General features: G+C 37.2%; 1 protein-coding gene across 2 annotated transcripts in view; it reads left to right on the top strand.

The window, feature by feature from the left end:
- Positions 1–21,556, top strand: part of ari-1 (E3 ubiquitin-protein ligase ariadne-1) — a 61,554-nt gene extending 39,998 nt beyond the window's left edge. Inside the window, exons 1-9 of one of the 2 annotated variants that reach the window (XM_045746460.2) lie at positions 5,798–6,126; positions 8,364–8,513; positions 9,486–9,551; positions 10,016–10,231; positions 12,247–12,468; positions 13,335–13,465; positions 14,244–14,448; positions 15,586–15,812; positions 17,007–21,556. In XM_045746460.2, the coding sequence (XP_045602416.1) occupies positions 5,914–6,126; positions 8,364–8,513; positions 9,486–9,551; positions 10,016–10,231; positions 12,247–12,468; positions 13,335–13,465; positions 14,244–14,448; positions 15,586–15,812; positions 17,007–17,091 (1,515 nt within the window). In that variant the 5' untranslated portion in view covers positions 5,798–5,913 and the 3' untranslated portion in view covers positions 17,092–21,556. Of the gene's footprint in view, positions 1–5,797; positions 6,127–8,363; positions 8,514–9,485; positions 9,552–10,015; positions 10,232–12,246; positions 12,469–13,334; positions 13,466–14,243; positions 14,449–15,585; positions 15,813–17,006 lie in introns of those variants that run through there. The other variant, XM_069328246.1, reaches the window with a different exon arrangement.

The raw sequence follows: 21,556 nt of genomic DNA, 5'->3' as shown, positions 1-21,556 counted from the left end.
TCGGGGATTTTCATTATAATATAATAAACATCATCAAACCTCCAGACTCTGACGATTAGACACTGACGATTCAGACTCCAGACACTGACGATTCAAACTCCAGACACTGACGATTCAGACTCCAGACACTGACGATTCAGACTCCAGACACTGACGATTCAGACTCCAGACTGACTCCAGAAACTGACGATTCAGACTCCAGACTGACTCCAGAAACTGACGATTCAGACTCCAGACTGACTCCAGAAACTGACGATTCAGACTCCAGACTGACTCCAGAAACTGACGATTCAGACTCCAGACTGACTCCAGACACTGACGATTAATTTTCAGACTGCACGATGGAGCCTCTGCAAGCAACCTCCTTGAAGCTCTTGCTAATATACAGACTCACCGAGAGTCTGAAAGTCTGTTTAAGTCTCGACTACCGAGACTTAACTCGGTATCATGGAAATCATCCCCTTGAGTGTACAAAAATAATTTGAACAAACACAGTACCTGTACAACACGTACTAAAGCAGGGGAGACAAGGGGCCAGATTCACGAAAGCACTTACGCAAACACTTACGAACCTGTACATCTTTTCTCAATCTTTGGCGGCTTTGTTTCCAATTATTAAACAATTAATGAGCTCGGAAGCACCAGGAGGCTGTTTATAACAATAACGACAGTTGAATGGGAAAGTTTCATGCTTGTAAACTGCTTAATAAATGTAACCAAAGCCGTCAAAGATTGAGGAAAGATGTACACATTCGTAAGTGCTTGCGTAAGTGCTTTCGTGAATCTGGCCCCAGTAACTCTCATGCTACCTAAACAAATTACCACCAAAAGCCTAATCTAAACCCATGGCTTACAAAAGGCATACTTCAAGCAATCGATGAAAAAACATATATATGAAAAGCTCACTCTCTGTATGGAGGGTTTTCGAGAAATAAAACATGCATTAGATTCTCTATTAACTGAGGAGGAACAGCGAGTGAATATAAGGCGAGAGACAGAAGGATTGGGCAAACCAATGGAAAAACCTGGAAAACAATCTTTCTCACAATTCTTTGGAATTAGGGAATGAAAATGAAGTGTGCGTCTTAGTAGATAAGATGGATCAGGAGAAGAGGCACTTCATGGGAGACATCTCCCGTCACGCAGGGTGCAGTCGCACCTCCACAGATCTCCAGTATCATCTGTTGATACTGGTAATGGCTAAAAAGGGCCACCACTTACGGGCTATTCATGCCAGTGCCACCTTTTGCGTGGCTTAATCTTTATCAATCAATCAATCAATCAATCAAGAGGCACTTCTCATTAAAACCGAAAAATTCAAGGTGGAAATTTTCCTCCCTATTCTGGACACTTTAATCTTTCAACTGACAAAACGTGAAGAGGCTTATTCACTGATTGGAAATCTGTTTTCTTCTTCAGTCAATTGAAAACCATTGCTTCTGATAAACTAGAGAAAATGTGTTAACATCTGGCTAATATTTTTGTTTATACTTAAAAAGGGATACCACCTCTGGTGCAAGTGTAGGGACCCATAGCCTCCGAGAACAAAATAATGAGTACTCAGAGAAGACCTTGTGGATCCTCACTGAACACTTTGATATTTTCTTCTCCTACCGCCCCTATTCTTTTAGTATGTGTGTATATATATCTAACTTTATTTTAAAATTTCATTACACAAATAAGGATACAACATAGGTTACATGCAAGGTACAAGACTACTTATCACAAGTTGAATAGCTCCTCCAGCTCCTCAGATGGCAGGCAGGAACCATGGATGCAGTGAGCATTTCCTCTCTGGCTAATATGTATCACAAAGACCTGAATTATTAAGACCATTGACTTCAAGCCAGTAATAATACAATTCTCTGAAAACAAATCCCGCAAATACTTATTATAATAAGAAGTTCGCAGTAATTTCATACTGTGCCATCTAGTCTGTGAAGCTTACTGAGTATTATTGTGTTTTCAAGCCTTGTGTATTGTTCAAATGTTTATCATGTTTAAATAAAAATGCCAGAATTGCATTTTTCATTTGTAAACGCACGTTAATGACACTATGTAAAAAGATACCCCGAACACTGTTTATGTTGAACAGACATCTGTGTATTTATGTTTGAAGGTTAGCGTAGCATTTTAAAAGCACTAAATATCACCTTCTGTGATTGATTGTTCAATAAATCACTGAATGATATATTTAACCAATCTCTCACCCTGTCCATGGAGGACAGAAGAAAATGTGTAAATGCTGATTATGATTAGCATGGTAAATGTGTGGCTACGTTTGTGGTAGAAAATAATAAATAAAAATTAAAATCCTGTGAGTGGTTGTCGTAGTGGCCCCCAGCACACTGGTTTGCCCAGGGCCCCATGATGCTGTCAAGACGGCCCTGAACTCGCCCCTCGAGCCAAAGTGATAAAAACAGAAGGTACAAAGGGAGACAGCACTCCCTCCAGTAGGGAGAATTGGAGGAAGAGTGGGAGAAAAACTTGCAGGGAGAATGGGAGGGATGGATTTAGGGGGAGAATTGAAAAGAGAAAGGGGGGGGGGAAATAGAAGAATGGGAAGGAGAGACAAGAGACCCGGGCACCGCCCCGACCCCAATCTAGTAGATCAATATCAAACCTTCACACCTTGTGTAAAATACTTGAGAAACTGATGTATAAATAGCTTCACTTCTTCCACGATGTTTTTAACTCTCGTCAATATGGGTTCTCACCCCCAAAATGGGAACGATGCTCTAATAAGTAGCATCATGGTTCACTCTGCTCTAAACTCAAATGAACACCCGATAGAACTATTTATTAGCCTACAAAGGTTCTTGCCACAACCATAATTAACTTTGTAAATCGAATGTAAGGGATCACTCCCTACAATACACCTGATTTTACCTCTGACAGGCACCAGTATGTTTCTGTAAACGAGGCTACTTCTCCCACGTGGTTCAGTGACACTGGAGCTCCTAAGATTGGCATACGAGGTCCACTCCGCTTTCGTGAATAATCTACTAATTCGAAGCAATATCGTAAAACAACCAAGGGATCCCACTTAAGCCAATATGCTAATGACACAACCTTCATTTTATCACATACTAACCCGATTATCCAGACACAGTATATACACTGCACTCAGAAAGTACACGTGTGTCTAACTACTAACAAAGTCACCCCGTAATATTTACACGACGTATTACATATTATTTTAACATAAATCATAAACGAAATCTGCCTGAGGATAAACAGTAGCAAAACTGAAAGCAGAGCAGAAGGGAAATTATCTTGTATATTCATAAACAGCAGATTGAACTTCAATTGAACTTCGATACAACAACAAAGAGAATAAAAACTTTAAACATTTATTATACTAAAAATGACTTTAATAACATACAAAACATAACCCCTTATCCATTTGGCTCAAACACAGTTTACAAGAGAAATTTATACATGTGACAGTTACGTTAATGGCAAAGGTGCAATTAATACATTATACAAAAGCAGCAAGAGTCCACCGACACCCGGGGGAGCGAGAGTAGATGCGGCAGCTGAGAGCACGAAGTGTATTCTGATCACTGGACGTTGTTCTTGTTGTTTTAGATTTAGCTACTCAGAACAAAGTGTCCATGTAGCACGGGCTATGGTGAGCCCTTAATTGGACGCTGGTGAGCCACTTATACATGGGCCAGGCCGTCAGAAATGGCGCACGGGAGACATCTCCCGTCACGCAGGGTGCAGTCGCACCTCCACAGATCTCCAGTATCATCTATTGATACTGGTAATGGCTCATTAGGGCCACCACTTACGGGCTATTCATGCCCGTGCCACCTTTTGGGTGGCTTAATCTTCATCAATCAGAAATGGCGCGAATCTTGTAGGTAACTATCGGCCGGCAGTTAAACAAGCAGTTAGCGTCTGGTCGACCAGCGAGTGGCGTCTAGGCTTCTACCCAGACAGCAGGTGTCCAGGGGTCTCGGGTACTATAGGGTGGAGGGAAGGTGTCTGTCTAGACACCCCCATACGTTTTGAACACGTATTGTTGTTGTCGTTGTTGTTGATTCCAAAATATGCAGATACGTTGGTGAATAGGCGGTATGGGGAACAGGCAGGATCTATTACCTAAGCAAGAGATTACCGTAACAATCTATGTATTATATTTTTATACAAAGTTGTGAGGGTACCACCTCTGGTGCAATTGTAGGGCCCCATAGCCTCGAAGAAGAAAATAAACAGTATTCAGAGTTTATAATGTATTCTAAACATTGTAATGTATTCATTTATAATGAATAATCTGTTTATATTTTATCTATAATGAATACTTGTGGATTCTTATTGAATGCTTTAATATTTTCTTCTCCTACCACCCCTATTGTTCTGAATATATATATATCGTACCTAGTAGCCAGAACGCACTTCTATGCCTACTATGCAAGGCCCGATTTGCCTAATAAGCCAAGTTTTTCTGAATTAATATATTTTCTCTAATTTTTTTCTTATGAAATGATAAAGCTACGCATTTCATTACGTATGAGGTCAATTTTTTTTTATTGGAGTTAAAATTAACGTAGATATATGCCCGAACCAAACCAACCCAACCTAACCTAACCTAACCTATCTTTATAGGTTAGGTTAGGTTAGGTAGCCGAAAAAGTTAGGTTAGGTTAGGTTAGGTAGGTTAGGTAGTCGAAAAACAATTAATTCATGAAAACTTGGCTTATTAGGCAAATCGGGCCTTGCATAGTAGGCTGAGAAGTGCGTTCTGGCTACTAGGTACGACATATATATATATATATATATATATATATATATATATATATATATATATATATATATATATATATATATATATATATATATATATATAATGTATATATATATATTATATAATTCAATATATATGAAGTGATACCGTCTCCAGAGGCTGTGCTTAGACGTTGTAATTGTTTAACTGTGTTCGTCATCCCTCTAGTTCTCTTAAGTTTTCTGTTTCTCCGGCACGTATTTTGAACAAGTACCGTAATTCAGTGATGAATGATTGAATGACCTTTGTGAAGTGTTCCTATGATGCTTCCATTGGTAAATGAAGCCATGAGTATGATATTTAACATCTACGCACTCAAAATACTAGCAGCTTTTACGTAATGAATTAGTTAAGATGAGTATTGAATTAGACTGTGGATATATATCGTGGAGATATTAGGTCAGACGAAGACCTTCATCAGAAGTTTTCATCGGTGCAGTGCGCAGTAACACAATAAATTCCACTTGAAACACATACGCATCAAAGCAAGTAAAGGTTTTCGCAGTGAATACTTAAATCGAGTCGAAATTTGGTGATGGATTTACGGGCTGCGCTAATGGGTCATCATTAGATATGTATCTGCTGAAATATTCCGTCCATTTTCTACTACATCTGCCTGGATTCGAATGCTTCAACTCCCCTCTCCGTGTGAACTTCCATGAAGAAATATGTATTACAAGGCTATTCAGCTCATGTTACTAATTTATACAAGCTTGTTTAGTTTTTTTGTACATATTTATGTAATAATAAAGCAATAAGGAGGTCCATTCCAAAATTATGATGTATATCGTCAATAAATCTGAACAAAAACATTCTCATAGCGCAAGACGAGAGATGCGTTCTAGAAAGCGTCTCTCACAAATATATTTCATTAAACACTCTAACCATTTGCATCTCTCCCTGCCAAAAGTACGACACAAAATGTATAAATTCGAGCCGTTTAAGCCCTATAACCGAGGAACACAGGAGGAAAAAATAGGTTCCTAAGTTAGCCATTCGAACGCATCGATGGAGGCCTTATGTGACGTCACTCTTACAAACAGACAGAGGCGAGAGAGAGAGCAAATCACCTCCACTATATTCCCCCTTTGCCCCCCTCTGGAGTGGCGGAGTCTGGAGTCATGGATTCAGACGAGGAGTATCCGTATGACTGTGACAGTGGCAACGAGTCTAGCGGGGACGACGTGGGGCTGGACTTCGACATTGAGGGCGAGGGAGAGTCGGGCTGCAGCAAGTATAGGGACACGGAAGACTACCCTTACGAGGTGCTGTCCACCGAGGATATCACCAGACACATGATCGAGTGCATTAAGGAGGTCAACAGTGTGGTTAATGTGAGTATTTGGGGGGTGTCAGGAGGCGAGGGGGGGGAGGTGGGGGAGGAGGAGGGTGTACTATGGTCCATGGTCATATCCACACAGGAAAACCTTCCTTATCTGTGGGGTACAGGTTTATCACAGCAGGATGCTGTGGTTCCTCGTTATAGCAGTAGGGAAGTTTGAGGGGGGGGGGAGGGTTTTTTTTTGAGTCCCAGTGTCTCTTTGGTCCCCAGCACCTCTCTGGTCCCAGCGCCTCTCTGGTCCCAGCGCCTCTCTAGTCCCCAGCACCTCTCTGGTCCCAGCTCACTGGCTCACCGTCCTGCTCGTGACGGCGTGTGTGCCAATCCTCCCCCCCCCTTCCTCCCTGTCCAATCCCAAAACCTTATCCTAATCCCTTCTAAGTGCTATATAGTCATAATGGCTTGGTAGTTTCTCTTGATAATTCCTTTTCCTTCCCAGTCATTCCAAGGAAACACTAGTGCATTTCGAGTCATTCCAAAGAAACACCGGTACATTCCCTGTCTCTCCTGGGAAATGCTGGTACATTATCAGTCACTCCAAGGAAATGCTGATACATTCCCAGTCACTCGAAGGAATCACTGGTACATTCCCAGTCACTCCAAGGAAACTCTGGTACATTCCCACATCTACTCCACAAAGACATTGTGGAAAGCATTGACCTAGCAAAGACAGTGGTGTCAACAATCCTAATAATGGCTGCATCTTTACCTAGTGGCAATCTTGGAAAATTCAATAACGACAGTAATCCACCTTTAACGACTGTCAATTTAGTAAATAAATATCAAAATGCTGTTCTCAAAACTGGCTGTTAAATTCATCAGGTCACTAAATCAGAGGTCCTAAAACTGGGGCAGATACTACTTATCTGACTTGATCCTTCATAACCTGGAGCACGATTCGTGATAAATTTGTGTGTCCACTTACGAGACCTAGAAATCTTTCCTCAATCACGGCAGCTTAGTTTACATTTATTAATAAATTAATGAGCTCCAAAGTGCTGCGAGGTCGTCTATAACAATAACAACCCTGGGTTGGGATATTTCCATGCCTGTAAACTTATTAATAAATACGGGCTAAACTGCTCTGATGAGGGAAAGGTGACCGGGTTTCATAAGTGGACCCTTAAGTTGAAGACTCCTAGCCTTGGCGCAGGATAACATTGTATGCACATTTCTTCATCATTTAATACATTTTAGGTACCGAGTAAACGAACATTATAAGTAGAATGTGAGTGCACATGTAGCACAGATAGGTGATAAGATGATTTGCTCCTGTAAATATTTTTGTATTGAAGTAAACAGAACATTTATAATATATTTTTGGTAACATAATTTTGGAGGAAACTGCCCAAACTTAAGTGAGAGAGGTGCTAGATCTGACATATCCCTATTTAGCCCCATTTGTTTTTACCTCTTTTTCTACCAGTCTTTTTGTTTTATATATATAATGGGCTTTGTACCTGAGCCTCTCATTTAATGTGTGAGCAGTCAAATAAGTATCCTAACAATGCTCTATTTTTTCCAGAAAAAACGTATTATTTTTAACCATAAAATATTTAATATATTTAAATGTTCTTAGGATTTTTTCTTCCCCTTATGATAATGTATTATTTTTCTTTTTTTAAACATTCTACATAACCCAAACTTTTCAGTAGTATAAGTGAACCTTTCTAGCTCATAGTGTATAAGATTAAGTCAGCATTTTATAATAGGAATACCATCAGGCTGCATGCAGTTGTGACATACAGTAATTAGTTTTTTTTTATTAGTGATAACTATCATAAATTATGTATACCTGCTCACCCATATGAGAAGAGGTGGATTATACTTCGTAAAACATCTTATCCTACCATATTATGCTCCCCCAGCTTACGTACAGTACGTGCAACTGCTGATTGGTGGTTGTAATGGTTATAAGGTGAAGAAAACTAGAACCGGTAAAAATTTTAAGTAAGTTTATTGTATTTTAATTAGCGATTAAACAGTACTAAATGTTTCTCGATCTCTGTCTCACGCTAGCTTTTTTACTACTCCTCTCCCTTCCCTCTATGTCTTCTCTCTGTCTATTCTGTCTCCTTCCCCACACACACACACTTTGTATTTTCTATGTTTTTACCTCCCCCTCTCTCTGTCTCTCTCTCAATCTCTCTCTCTCTCTCCTATCTTTCTTTCTTTCTTTCTTTCTTAGTAAATACATTAGTACAGTACTTATCCTCCATCAAAATGTTTCAGATTCCTGTCACAACAACAAGAATATTGTTGAATCACTTTAAATGGGATAAAGAAAAATTGATGGAACGGTTCTATGATGGTGACCAAGAAAAGTTATTCTCAGAAGCTCATGTTGTCAGCCCTTTCAAAGCAACACCAAAAGCCCCAAAAGTAGGTACTGTACTGCAGTTGTAGCACCTCTAATACAGTTGCAGAAGTTATAGCACTTGTATTTTCATATAGTTGCAGATGTTATAGCACTTGTATTCTCATATAATTGCAGATGGTATAAGGAAGGTTTAGCTGAACTCATGCTTGGTCATCGTGATTTTTTTCTTCATTTGGTCCATAAAAACTAATGCTTGAATCAAGGCTAAGGTCTTATCAAGGATAAGATGTGAAGCTACGTAGGTGATACACAAAAGTTAAAGCATGTCGATTTACTAATATGCCTGTGAGATAGACTAAAACTAAAAAAGTATAGTTTAGATAAACTAGATCACGATAGAGTGGAACTGTAGGTGGCCTGGAAACATTGGGAATAGGTTTTCACTGTATATTTGTTGATAGAAGATGAAATAGAAGCATGAAAGATGTGAGGTTTGTGAGAGGAGTTATTTATTGATAAAAATATTTTACATTTATTCATAAATACTGTATACTGTTTATGGTACAGATAAAGGCCGAAATGGCACAAAAGTGTTTGAGTGTGCACATTTTGACAAAAGCATGCTGAAGTGTATGTGTTTGATACTAGAGCGGTGAAGGGAATACTTAAGGTCTGACTGATCACAATTCACAAGTAACTTTGTACAGCTGATCTAATGAAATGGTGAGGAGCCGCCATGTATAACTGCTAGATTGTGGTGGTGCTGGTTTATCTGTAATGCTGTATGTTGTATAATGGATGGGCAAGTGATTTTTTTTAATGCATTATTATTTGATATCTATAAACTTCTTGGCCTGTGTTATCTGTCACTGGGCTAATGCCTCCCGCATCCCTTGAAAATGGAAAATGAGATGATGATAATGTATGGCTCAAAAACATTTAGTTTCAAATATGTGATGATTATTTTCTTGTTATAATGTTATACTGTAGCAGCTGTCTATGTTTGTCTCATTAATTAGTTTCTAATATGGCAGGTACCTATTAAAACCAGTAATGGAATGGAAGAATGTGACATCTGCTTCCTGAATATGCCTTCTGCAGTAAGTATATGTACAGTATATTCAGAAAACAACATTACAATATGTTGTTTTAGTGTGCATGTGTGGTGGGGGAATTGTATATTTTGTTCTGTGGAGACATTTTGCAACTACGAAAATAAATTATCTTCAAATTGGAAATAAGTTTCATGTGAATTTCAGAATGGCTTACTAAAATTACAAGAAAATATTCCTGGTAAATAGTGCTTCCATATGTATTATGAAAAATGTAGGACTTTTTCTTTTTGTTTTGTTTTAAAGAGCTTTAACTTCTTATTGTCAATATTCTTTTATTCTATATGACTAGTGTAAGTGACTTGGCCAGCTACCATCTTTCAATTTTGCACCATTTAAAAAATGTGTGGAGAGTACAGTAATTCACCCGAGGAGGCTTGAGGTAATATGTTCTCAATGCCAGGCATTGTTCTGTTCTCCTGTGAAGTATTCTTATAAAAACTTGCTTTCAGATGATGACGGGTATAGAGTGCGGCCACCGGTTTTGTACGAGTTGTTGGACTGAATATTTAACTACAAAGATCATAGATGAAGGCATGGGGCAAACTATATCCTGCGCCGCTCACTCTTGCTCCATCCTTGTTGACGACCATACTGTCATGAGGCTGATTGTAGATCCCAAAGTTAAGCTCAAATACCAGCACCTTATAACAAAGAGCTTTGTTGAGGTAAGTATACATTTTATAATGGATTATTATTAGTTTCTTCTTAATAGGTAGATGTGAATGGATAATTATTAATGAATCCAACCCCCCATCATTAATGGCCATTTTGAATCATTTGTTCACTTATCACTTCCCTGTTTAGCCTTACTGCAACAAATGAAAATATTTTAATTTGTATAACGTTTATTATTCTAATACTGTATACAGAAAATCTAATGAATTACTGACATTATCCCAATAACATTAGCTGTACAGTATATGCAAAATTCATTATTTTAGTATTCTTTTGTAGACATGTTCAAAGATGTACTGTACTGTATTCTGTTATTTACTGTCAGGAAAAAATTAATTAATGGCAAACAAAGGCAAAAACTTTGTTTTTGATAAACTTTGTTTTTGTCTAATCTTGATAATCTAAATTATAATTAGCCCACCCCCATTCAAGTCACCTGGACATTTGAATTAGCTGAATCTCTTACCATGAATGTCCGAAAATGAATTGCTATTTCACAAAGTTCAATTACTTATAGCTTATCTTTAAGAACAAAAATATGTTTGAAAGAAAATCTTTTAGTAATAGAATTGCACAAAGAAGAATCACACAGGGAAAGAACACTTGGCTGGGCAGCTTGATAGAGTCGGCCATTATACATAGGCAGACAGTTTAAAAAATAGTTCATATTATAGCTAAGAAATACACAATACAGGACAGCCTGTACACACACACAGTTTTTTACATAGTCACAGGAGGGCGGGTGGCTGAGAGTTTCTGGCAATGTAGTGCTCACAAATATCACAAAAGCTTTTGGCCAAGTCTGGGCCCACCCGCCTTGAATACAAGATATCAGAACTAGGACTTGTACCGACCAACTGGCTAGACTACCTATTGGCCACACCCAGTCCTTCCTCAGTCCCTCCCAGCCTGATACCCCTGTCCCTCCTCCTGTCTTTCATCCCCACACCTTGCTGTCCTTGCTGTCCTCCTGCCTCTACCTTCCCCTCTCCCAGTCCTTCACTCCTGTCACCAGACAACTCCCATTCCCACCGCTTTAATCACTTTCAAAACAGTATAAATATAATATGATACTCGCTTCCTGAGAGCTGGTGGCCTGGGGGCCACCTTTCAGGGGGACTAACAAGAATTTTAAGTGTTTGATTGTTGACTTACCTGTCTAGAGCCAGCTTATTACTTGTAGATACAGTACTGTACCAGTATACGATATAATGAGAGAGAGAGAGAGATATTAGTACACACAACTACACATTCGTAGAGAGTGCTCAACATCACACATACTGTTTGATTAACTGTGAATGCCTGGCTGGCTGTGACCATTTGACTGACTGTGACTGCCAGCTTTCCTGCTACACAACAACAAAAGCTGGGGACTCTATAAAGGGAAAAGACATAATCATGTGGAGATACACCAACGGCCAGGGGACGATAAGCCGTCGGCATGTTGTGTCAGTGCTTACAATGTGAAGTTATTTCATTCTATTCCAACTTTGGAGTAGAAAGATTAGGCACTCATAACCGAATTGTTATTGGTAACATAAATTTCTATTAGAGTTAACAGTCAAGCTCTTTAATTTTAATATATTTGAGTTTATTGTTCCTCATAACCTTTTTACCCAAATTCTCATTTAGGTTTAAAGGTAAAAAAAATTGAACATAGATTCATTCGGATTTCTTGGGGATATAGCTTATCAAAATCCAAATTACCAATCTGTTACAGTACTAACAATCTATTCATTGCTTGAATTGCATTTTTAAGGCCAAATAATAGCATAGTACAGGTAGTTGTCTTTTCATGAAGGCCTGTTTATGGATCAAAATTGAGCATAATGAATACCGATTGCTGCTCCACAACCACTGGCATAACAGACCAGATAGGGTCTCATCTGATTCAGAAAATCAAGACCACCATATAACATATATTTATTACTTTCTCAGATTTTATTTTGCAATTTTTACAGCCTATTCAATATACTATCACTGTATTAATATATCCAACACACAGTGTAATCGACTATTGCGCTGGTGCCCTTACCCAGACTGTAATTATGCCATCAAAGTGCAGTATCCTGATGCTCGACCTGTAATGTGCAAATGTCGGAATGTGTTCTGTTTTAACTGTGGTGAGAACTGGCATGATCCTGTTAAATGCCACCTTCTCCGGCGCTGGATTAAGAAGTGTGATGACGACTCGGAAACATCCAACTGGATTGCTGCAAACACAAAGGTGAGTCAGTATCATAACAATTACAAGTATTACTATTATTAAAAATTAAAAGTCTCTCCCTGAGAGAATATGTTAGATGGTAGATAAAATTTCCCAGATAGGTTTCTAATCCATGGGCTTAACTTTATAATCATTCTCTGTACTCATTCAAATAAATTTATATACATTCTATAGTAAAGTGCCCAAAACTGAACTGCACAATCTAAATGGGGTCTAGCAAAAACAAAATAAAGTTGATGTAGAATATTAAAATGCCTTATTTTTAATGTTTCTAGATATGAATCCAGGTTCAGTATCCTATTTGCCTTATTTGAATAGTTGGGCATGTTTCCTTTCACCTAATACTGTACCTCTGTTAGCCTAGCAGTATATGAGTACCTGAGAGTTAGTCAATTGTTGTGGGATTGCAGCCCTGAGAATGTCAGTAGTATGACCTTGAGAGGGGAGGGAATCTCAGTATAAGCTGAAGTAATTTTGAGTCTTCTGATATTATTTTCTGAGCTATTTTTATAGCATCTGCAAATTTTGTAATGTTGCTGACCAGTCAAAACCTGTGTGTTAATCATATATTTATATGGTAAGCAATGAAGGTCCAATGATGGAGCCATGTGGCTCTCCAATTTACAACAGTTTCTCACTCAGATTCAGTCAATTTATGTTAAGTCTTTGTTTCTTTTAAAATGCCATTCCCTTATCCAGTTTAGGATAGCCATCACCACTCCTCTGCAGTACCATTAGCCCCTCTACCTATTTTTAGAAGGATTCCTCCACACCCCATGAAAGTGATAAATGATGTAATGGTAATGATGATGTGTTTCAGAAAATTGTGTATATTGTTTCTGAAGATATTAATTATGTTATTTCAGGAATGTCCAAAGTGCAAAGTAACTATTGAGAAAGATGGCGGATGTAATCATATGGTGTGCAAGAACCAAAGTTGTAAGGCTGACTTTTGTTGGGTCTGTCTTGGACCTTGGGAACCCCATGGGTCTTCATGGTAATGCTCAGGTTGTCTCCATTTTCTATACACAATAATATGTTTATTTTGACAAAAAGCAAAGTGAACCAAAAATGCAACAAATTAGGAAAGGCTAGATACACTATATGTAAAGTGTATCTAGCCTCAGGTTTGTAAATCAGGTTTGCGATTTTTTTTTTTTTTGTCACTAGTTTCCTCTAACTCCATTTATTTGTTTGTTTAGCATAATTATATGCTATGACTTGAGCAATTATTGAATGTGCAGTAAATTTATCCCACTAAACTGAAGGGTTAGAAATATTGAAGAAGAACACTAACAGTTGTTTGAGAATTGGGTACATACAAAGTAAGAGTAACATTACAGAGTTATGATCAGCACTGCACAGCTCCCATAAGTTTGTTTACTTACTAATTTCCTGTATTTCATAGATTTTAAGAAATATATTTAAGAAAGAAAATGGGGGACTAGAGTTAACATGTAATGCAAATTATATGGCGTGAAAAGTGGTTTCACATTGTTCTATATTAATTTTGATTTAGTTTAATATTCATTGTTTACTACTTTTGCACATATTAAAAATTTAATTAGTTAAGCAAATTGAGTTTGTGGACTTTCCTTATTATTGATAGCAATATGAGGGGCTTTGACCAATATGTATTTTTCAGTTGTACAGTACTTAATATGTATGTTACACAAAACCAGTTTAATTATGAACATTTCTAAGCAAATATTTATTCATGCACTTTCATGTGAATTTCAGAATTGAGCACTTTTTACAGTTGGTGGTTTTGACAGGTACTCTTGTAATCGTTATGATGAGGATGAAGCAAAACAAGCTCGAGATGCCCAAGAAAAATCTCGTGCTGCTCTTCAACGTTACTTGTTCTACTGTAATCGTTATATGAACCACATGCAATCTTTAAAGTTTGAGCACAAATTGTATGCCTCTGTTAAAGAAAAGATGGAGGAGATGCAACAACACAACATGTCTTGGATTGAGGTAATTTCTCTTAGTAGTCCCACAAATTTAGAAGTACTTTTGTGTACCTTATGTTTTTGTCCTTGCCATATTCCCAGTTTATGAAATGAATTTTGTATTTTATCTCAATACATTATATACCAAAACATTTTCCTAAACCTCCAAATCAACCTATCTCAGCTCCACAAACTAACATAAACAAAATGACAAATAATGTACAAAGGAAATTAAACGAAAGATGGCTCTCGACCCAAATGTGCCAGGCTCCTTATCGACACGCTATTTAAAAGACTAACGTGACCCCCCTCTTTGAATATAATCTGGGCGATTTCAAGAACATATTACATGTCAGTAAAAAATGCATCAAGCTTGCTTCTGTACTATCCTTCAGCTTAAATGGGAAAATCATCACACTAGCTCAGTTATACTTGTGAAAGCCAACATAACTACTGTAATATTAAAGCTGTGGACCTCGACCAGAAATTTATAGTTGTTAATTTTGAAGGGTAAGTCAATCTGTGGATCAGATGCACTCCAGTTGCCTTCAATTTAATAGTGCTGTTTGTGTTCACATGTTTGATGAATGATGATAGACAGATTCCATGGAGATTACTGGGAAAGATTTAGGAACATCTTCTAAATTCAACTTGAAGAATTGCAACAGTAGATATTAAAAAATAGAGATATTAATTGCCCTCATGTACTCAAATTGCAGGTCTGTGACTTAATCTTGTGCTTCATTCACCATAAGTTATTTCTTGGGGGAAACTCCTTGTGGTTCCCTGAAGTTAATATGCTGATACAGTGCCTAACTACTAGGTACCATCAGTTGCCGAGTTCCTTTAAGTCGATCGGGACCCACAAGCCAGAGCCTGGCCAGAACCTGGCCAGAACCTGGCCAGAACAAGCCAGAAATCAGCTGTCAGGGAGTCACCAGGGCTCTCCTCAAAATTGGCATTTCATTACAATCAATGCTGGTGGTGTTTCTTTTTTACGGTTTCATTTAACTATCTATACACATGCACATACTTTAGTGTTTTACTTTTAAATACATAGCTGCATAGTTTAGAGATTAATTGAGAATTTACATTTACTGCAGCTCACTGAATACAAAAAACAAATGAAAAATGCATGTTTTAATATATTTTATTATTGCAGGTACAATTCCTCAAGAAGGCTGTTGACATTTTATGCGAGTGTCGGCAAACATTAATGTTCACCTATGTGTTTGCATATTACCTGCGGAAGAACAACCAGTCTGTAATATTTGAAGATAATCAGAAGGATGTTGAAAGTGCCACGGAGACTCTGAGTGAGTACCTAGAACGCGACATAACACAAGAAAATTTGGCAGATATCAAACAAAAAGTTCAAGATAAATACAGGTGAGCATCATCTTTTGGGTCATGATATTTTAGTAGTTTTAAGAGTACATTTATATTAGCTGCATCTCCTGGTAGCTATGAATTTGATTAATGTGCCATTTAGGACATGGCTCACGTAATTGTTATATTTTTCAATTGAATCGTGTCACACGTTGTTTTGGCATTCTGTAGACATGCTGTCATGATCATCACAGACCCCAAGATTAACTCCATGATAGTGAATAGTTCATAATGCAGTATAATATTTTGAACTTTCATGACTACCTATATTGAAGTTATTTAAATTAAAATGCCTATTTTCATATTATTAATAAACAAAGGTAGTTTTATATCATTTTATTGTAAGCGTCTATATGCAGTTATCAAGTTGATCCACAATTATTTCTTATTAAGTACCAATTGATAGTGATGTAGATAAACCTGAGATGTGAGAAAATGGGGCTAATGATAATGTTTGTATTAACCTAAGCTATCATGTTAATTCGAGAACACAAATTGAGTATTGCAGACTCGGTAACAGTATCCAAGGGTCAGACTAAGAGCTTCCCTGCTATTGACATAGCATGAAGTAGTCATACAGCATATACCTCTAAAGCTGACATGAAATTGGTAATCTTGTAGTAATATACAGTACAATATACAGTCTTTGAAGGAGTTATGTAAATGGTCAAGAGACTGAGAGTAGCAGAAACTTTTAAGTGGCTGTACAATTTTGTAATAGATGTATTTGTTTGAACAAGTCTTAATTTGACAAAAATGTAGAGGAATGCATGATTTGCAGTACAATTCATCTGGAGGTAACACTGTATGTAAAAGATGATGCAACAGTCCTGTATATCTTTCGTTAGCTTTGTTAAATCCACTACAGTTGAAATGCTATCCCAAAATATAATCCATTCATCTTGGTTTTCCTCTGCATCTGTGGTTTTCAACTCGTTTCTGTCTGTGGACCACACATGGCAATTAAAATATAATTTTGTGAACTACCTCATGTTTGAGACATAATAAAAAGGGCAGATAAAGCATTTTGGTTTGAAATTAAATTAATTTGTAACTGACATGACTGCTGTATTTTCTTCTCACTGTGAACTAAAAAAAAATACTGAGTAGTCACAATAGACCACAAATTGAGAACAGCTGCTTTACTTCACAATATATTTGTTACATGTTTTCAGACCCTCTTCTTATCCCCAGGTACTGTGATCAGCGCCGTAGAAAATTACTAGAACATGTCCATGAAGGTTATGAGAAGGACTGGTGGGAGTACTCTGAACCTTAAGATAATGAACTTTGGGCATTTTAGTGAAGTTTTGTATTAATTTTTTCAAGAATCTGTGCTATATATATATTGATAATAAATACAGTATATTGGATATATGTGTTCACAAGTTGATAGGTGTTTGGAACTAGCGCGATCAAGCATAAACATAACTGTTCAGAAAGTCGTTAGACTGGCATTCGCAGTGTGTTTTGAACACTACATGAGTGAGTTGGATGATAACTTTTCTTTTATTTATTCAACACTTATTTTAGCCCAAATGTAGTAAGACATGTGTTAATTCATGATGATAGTTTTCCAGTGCCTACTGTGAATTTACCAATCATGAATTTGGGAGAAAATTGTTTTATAGAGGCATATTCCCTTTCCCCCTCTCCTTACACATGTGTGCACGCACGCACACACACACGCACGCACACACGCACACACGCGCACACACACACACACACACACAGCCCAACTGTGTGTGTGTGTACTCACCTAGACACAACTAGGTGAGTACACACACACACATTCATGTACAATATACACACACACATATATTGTATACCTGTACTGTATATACTAGGTATAATTAAAAGTAGAAAAATATTCTGCTCACCATTACACGTAGTTTAAGACTGTATATAAACTGAAACAAAATTAAAAATTGCTGGCTAGAAAGCTTGGGGCGGAAGGTTATGATGGAAGGCCGTCAATTTCTTGAAAACCTTAGTAATACTCAACTGGTCAGTTCTGTGCAGCTAACTTTCAAAGAGTAGAAAAATGTGAGGCAGATATCTGGCAATTTTGTAGGTGTCCTTAGCTCTTCGTGTATGGATATACCATGTTAAGGACACGAAGCTCATACATGGTTTATCAAGTCAAGAGTAAGGCCATGTCAGTGACCATCTCTCGAGTTACTGACCAGTGTTTAATGTGACTGACAGAACAATGTGGTAATTGTCAATAATGCCCCAAGAGGGAAAACTTGAGCTCTCTCTGGTCTTCAAATCATAACGATGAATTTCTTCGCCATTTCTTCATACTTGGGCTTCCTCACTGATATCAGGTTAGAGCTCTGCATCTTCACTCTCACCTCTTCATTTGCTTTGCTTCATTTCTTTCTCAAAATGATTGAATTGCTATCTGCCTTAGCACTTGGCCAATTAAATCCAATACATACTATCGGTCATATTATTATTTTAATACCCGGTGTATTCTTACTCAGACTGTTTGAGTTTCTTTGGTAAGTTTTTTAGGGTGGGTGGATGGGGGTTTAAAAATTTCATGCCGATAGGATTTAATTGTTTCTGTAATCTTCCATTTATATGTTTATAAAGACATGAGTACTGTAATTATTTTATAATAAAATGTTCCACAATAGATTTAGAAATTTACAACTTGATAATTTAATGTGATTGAAGATTTTACCATCCATGAAAAGGGAGCTGCTTTTTGGGAGAGACATGAAAAAGCACATTAATAGTATTATTTGCATTTTTATAACAAAAATTAAAGTTTTATAAAAAAAATTAAGTTAGCCTAATATTGCTTGAGCTTCAAATGGTATAATGTTCACTAGTGCTGCAGACTGTAGGTGCTTGCAAGGCCACCTATTAAACATGGATAAGATTTATTTGTCTTTAATGCATATACCAAAAATAAAAATAAAACAGATTTTAATGTACAGTACAGTACAGATGGCCCTTCATCTGCACAGGTGATGGATTCCTGGAAAACCTTGGCCAGAGCAAAGTTAGATTTACATGATGCTAGGGATGCACTCCAGAGACCTCCCAAAGAAAACTTTCCATTGTTTCAATAAATTATCCTCTAGAAGATTACTACTAAATAATTCCACCACTTTTCAGCTACAATTACAGTATAAAGTGAGATGTAGAATGCCAGAGAAGTGCAAAGATGCTAGAATGTAATTTCCAAAACATTCATAATATGATAATTGTTACAAATCACAATGTCAGAGTGCTTCATTTGAGCATCTCCCAGCAAAACAAATGCTCGGTTCTATAAACTTTGTTTATCAACTCTCATTCAGTTGACCCCATCCTCTGACAGTTCTAATTTTAATGAAAATAAAATTTTGCATATGGAAAATGGCTAAATCCAAATTTGCACAGAGCAAGGGATACCTGTAGTCGAATTTAGGCAGCTGTTAGGCGCCTGGACTCTCATACTATGGATCGTATGACAAATCAAGCCATCATAAAATGTCGGGTTCCCAAGTGATAACTCCTCTCTAGCACAGTTTTTTATGTAGTATTATCATCAAGACTTTTACCTTTGGGCTGCCTCTAAGCTAGATTTCTAGAATTTTTTCTTCCTGTTACATTAGCTGGAGTAGTACTTCTTGGTGGCATTACTGAGATTTGGTTAACCATCTAAATTTATAGAGTATTGTATGTATATATTACCATACCTAATAGCCAGAACTTCACCACTTTGCTTAGTAAACAAGCCCTATTTTGCTCCAGAGCTATAGGGATTTTTATACATATTCAAATATTTCTTTCCAAATTAGTTCATCCCCAATAATAGTAACACATTATGTTGATAACATTAATTTTTAACCTTGTTAAGCTTAATTTTAACTATGCTGTATAAACATGCATGTACAGTAAGGACTGAGGGGTAGCTGGCTGACTTCGAATTGATCGGTCATTCACAGACTGTATTGAATTGGTATTGGAAAACATCATATGGTTGAAGGTAAGACTAGTAAATATTATATGGTATAAATTCATCAGATAAACAGAGCTAACCAGCTTCAACTGCAGTCAGTAAAGCTCTCTGAGTTATATTTTTAGATGTATTTTAACAGGCAGAGTAATTTATATTATTTTCAAATAATTTCTTTTGGAATAAGTTTATTCCTAACAATAACGTCATAAATACAAATTACTGTACATGTACAACGGGGCCTCGACTTACGATGCTAATCCGTTCCCAGAGACGGATCGTAAGTCGAAGCGATTTTTCCCATAAGAAATAAAGGGATTTGAATTAATCCGTTCCCCACCCTCCAAAATATTAACATACATATACATTTTATACTGAATATAATGTTTTTTTTCTAACTACAATACAGTACCTAAGTTTATCTTACCTTTATGGGGGGTTCTTGATGGCATATGGAAGATAGTGATGAGGAGGAAGGAGGAGAGTTGTTACTGTTTGGAAGGGGAGTCCCCTTCCATTATCACATCAGGCAGTGATGCTTTCTCTGGGGTACTCTCTCTCCTACGTTTCGCCTGAATACCACTAGGACCTGGTTGTGGTTCGGTGCTTGTTTGTCTCACTACAAATTTGTCAAGAGACATTTGTTTTTCCCTTCATTTTAACATTTGTCTGTAATGATGCATCACTTTAGCACCCATAATGTTATTTTTCTTAGCCAGTATGGTTGATATCGTTGACTGAGATTTGTTGTACTTCCTAGCCAGGCCAACAACCCGCACACCATCTTCATATTTACAAATGATCTCTTGTTTCTGCTCTATGGTCATCCTTACATGGGATCTCATATGTTGAGCCTTACTACTGACTTTCCTGGGACTCATGGCGTGATATATAATAATTACTTTAATGTTCAAAATGCAAAAAATCACCACAAAAGCAAAATTTCTTAGAGGCATGATCGTCACTAAGCGGGCAGCTGTAGTAAACTGAGGCAGGTTGGCCGCGTGACCAGGAACCATGCGCTCGGTTGACCCGAACGTGTACCAACAAATATCAGATGTCGAGTCGCATTTTTCGATGAAATTTACTTCGTAACTCGAAATTATCGTAAGTAGGGGCAATCGTAAGCCGAGGTGCCACTGTATTTCGTTAGGGTAGGTTATGTTTTGTAAATTTTGTTAGTTTTGACTCAAAAAAGAATTCCAGTCATGCATAATACAATGAAAAACTTTTTCATTACATTAGAGAAAAAATTTGAAAAATTTAATATTTTAAGAAATTTGGATTGTTGGGGCAACTTTGGCTATTAGGAATGATACATACATACATACATACATACATACATACATACATACATACATACATACATACATACATATATACATACATACATACATACATACATACATACATACATACAGTACATACATACCAAATACACTTACTGAACATAAATACATACAGTAAATACTGGCCTCGTTTCCTCCTAAGAATTATTTTACACCCTTTCTCTCCCCTTCTCTTCCCTCTCTATTCCACTCTCCCTCTTTACTTCCCTCTGTCTTTTTCTCTCGTTCATTCTCATTTGTCCTCTTTCCTGGCCTAAGTACCACCCTTTCCTCTTTTCTCATATATATGATTGTTTTGGCTTTTCATAGTACGTACAGTACACTAATTTTATAAATGTTAATTGACATTTGTTAGAATTTATGTAACAAAGTTATGGCATTTTTATGTATAAATAATTTGAGCTTTAGATATATTAAATCAGTTTAATTAACACATA

Source organism: Procambarus clarkii, chromosome 21 (assembly GCF_040958095.1).
Source record: "Procambarus clarkii isolate CNS0578487 chromosome 21, FALCON_Pclarkii_2.0, whole genome shotgun sequence".
Classification (NCBI taxonomy): domain Eukaryota; kingdom Metazoa; phylum Arthropoda; class Malacostraca; order Decapoda; family Cambaridae; genus Procambarus; species Procambarus clarkii.
The sequence above is the reverse complement of the archived record's forward strand: the minus strand, read 5'-3'. Positions and strand labels throughout refer to the sequence as shown.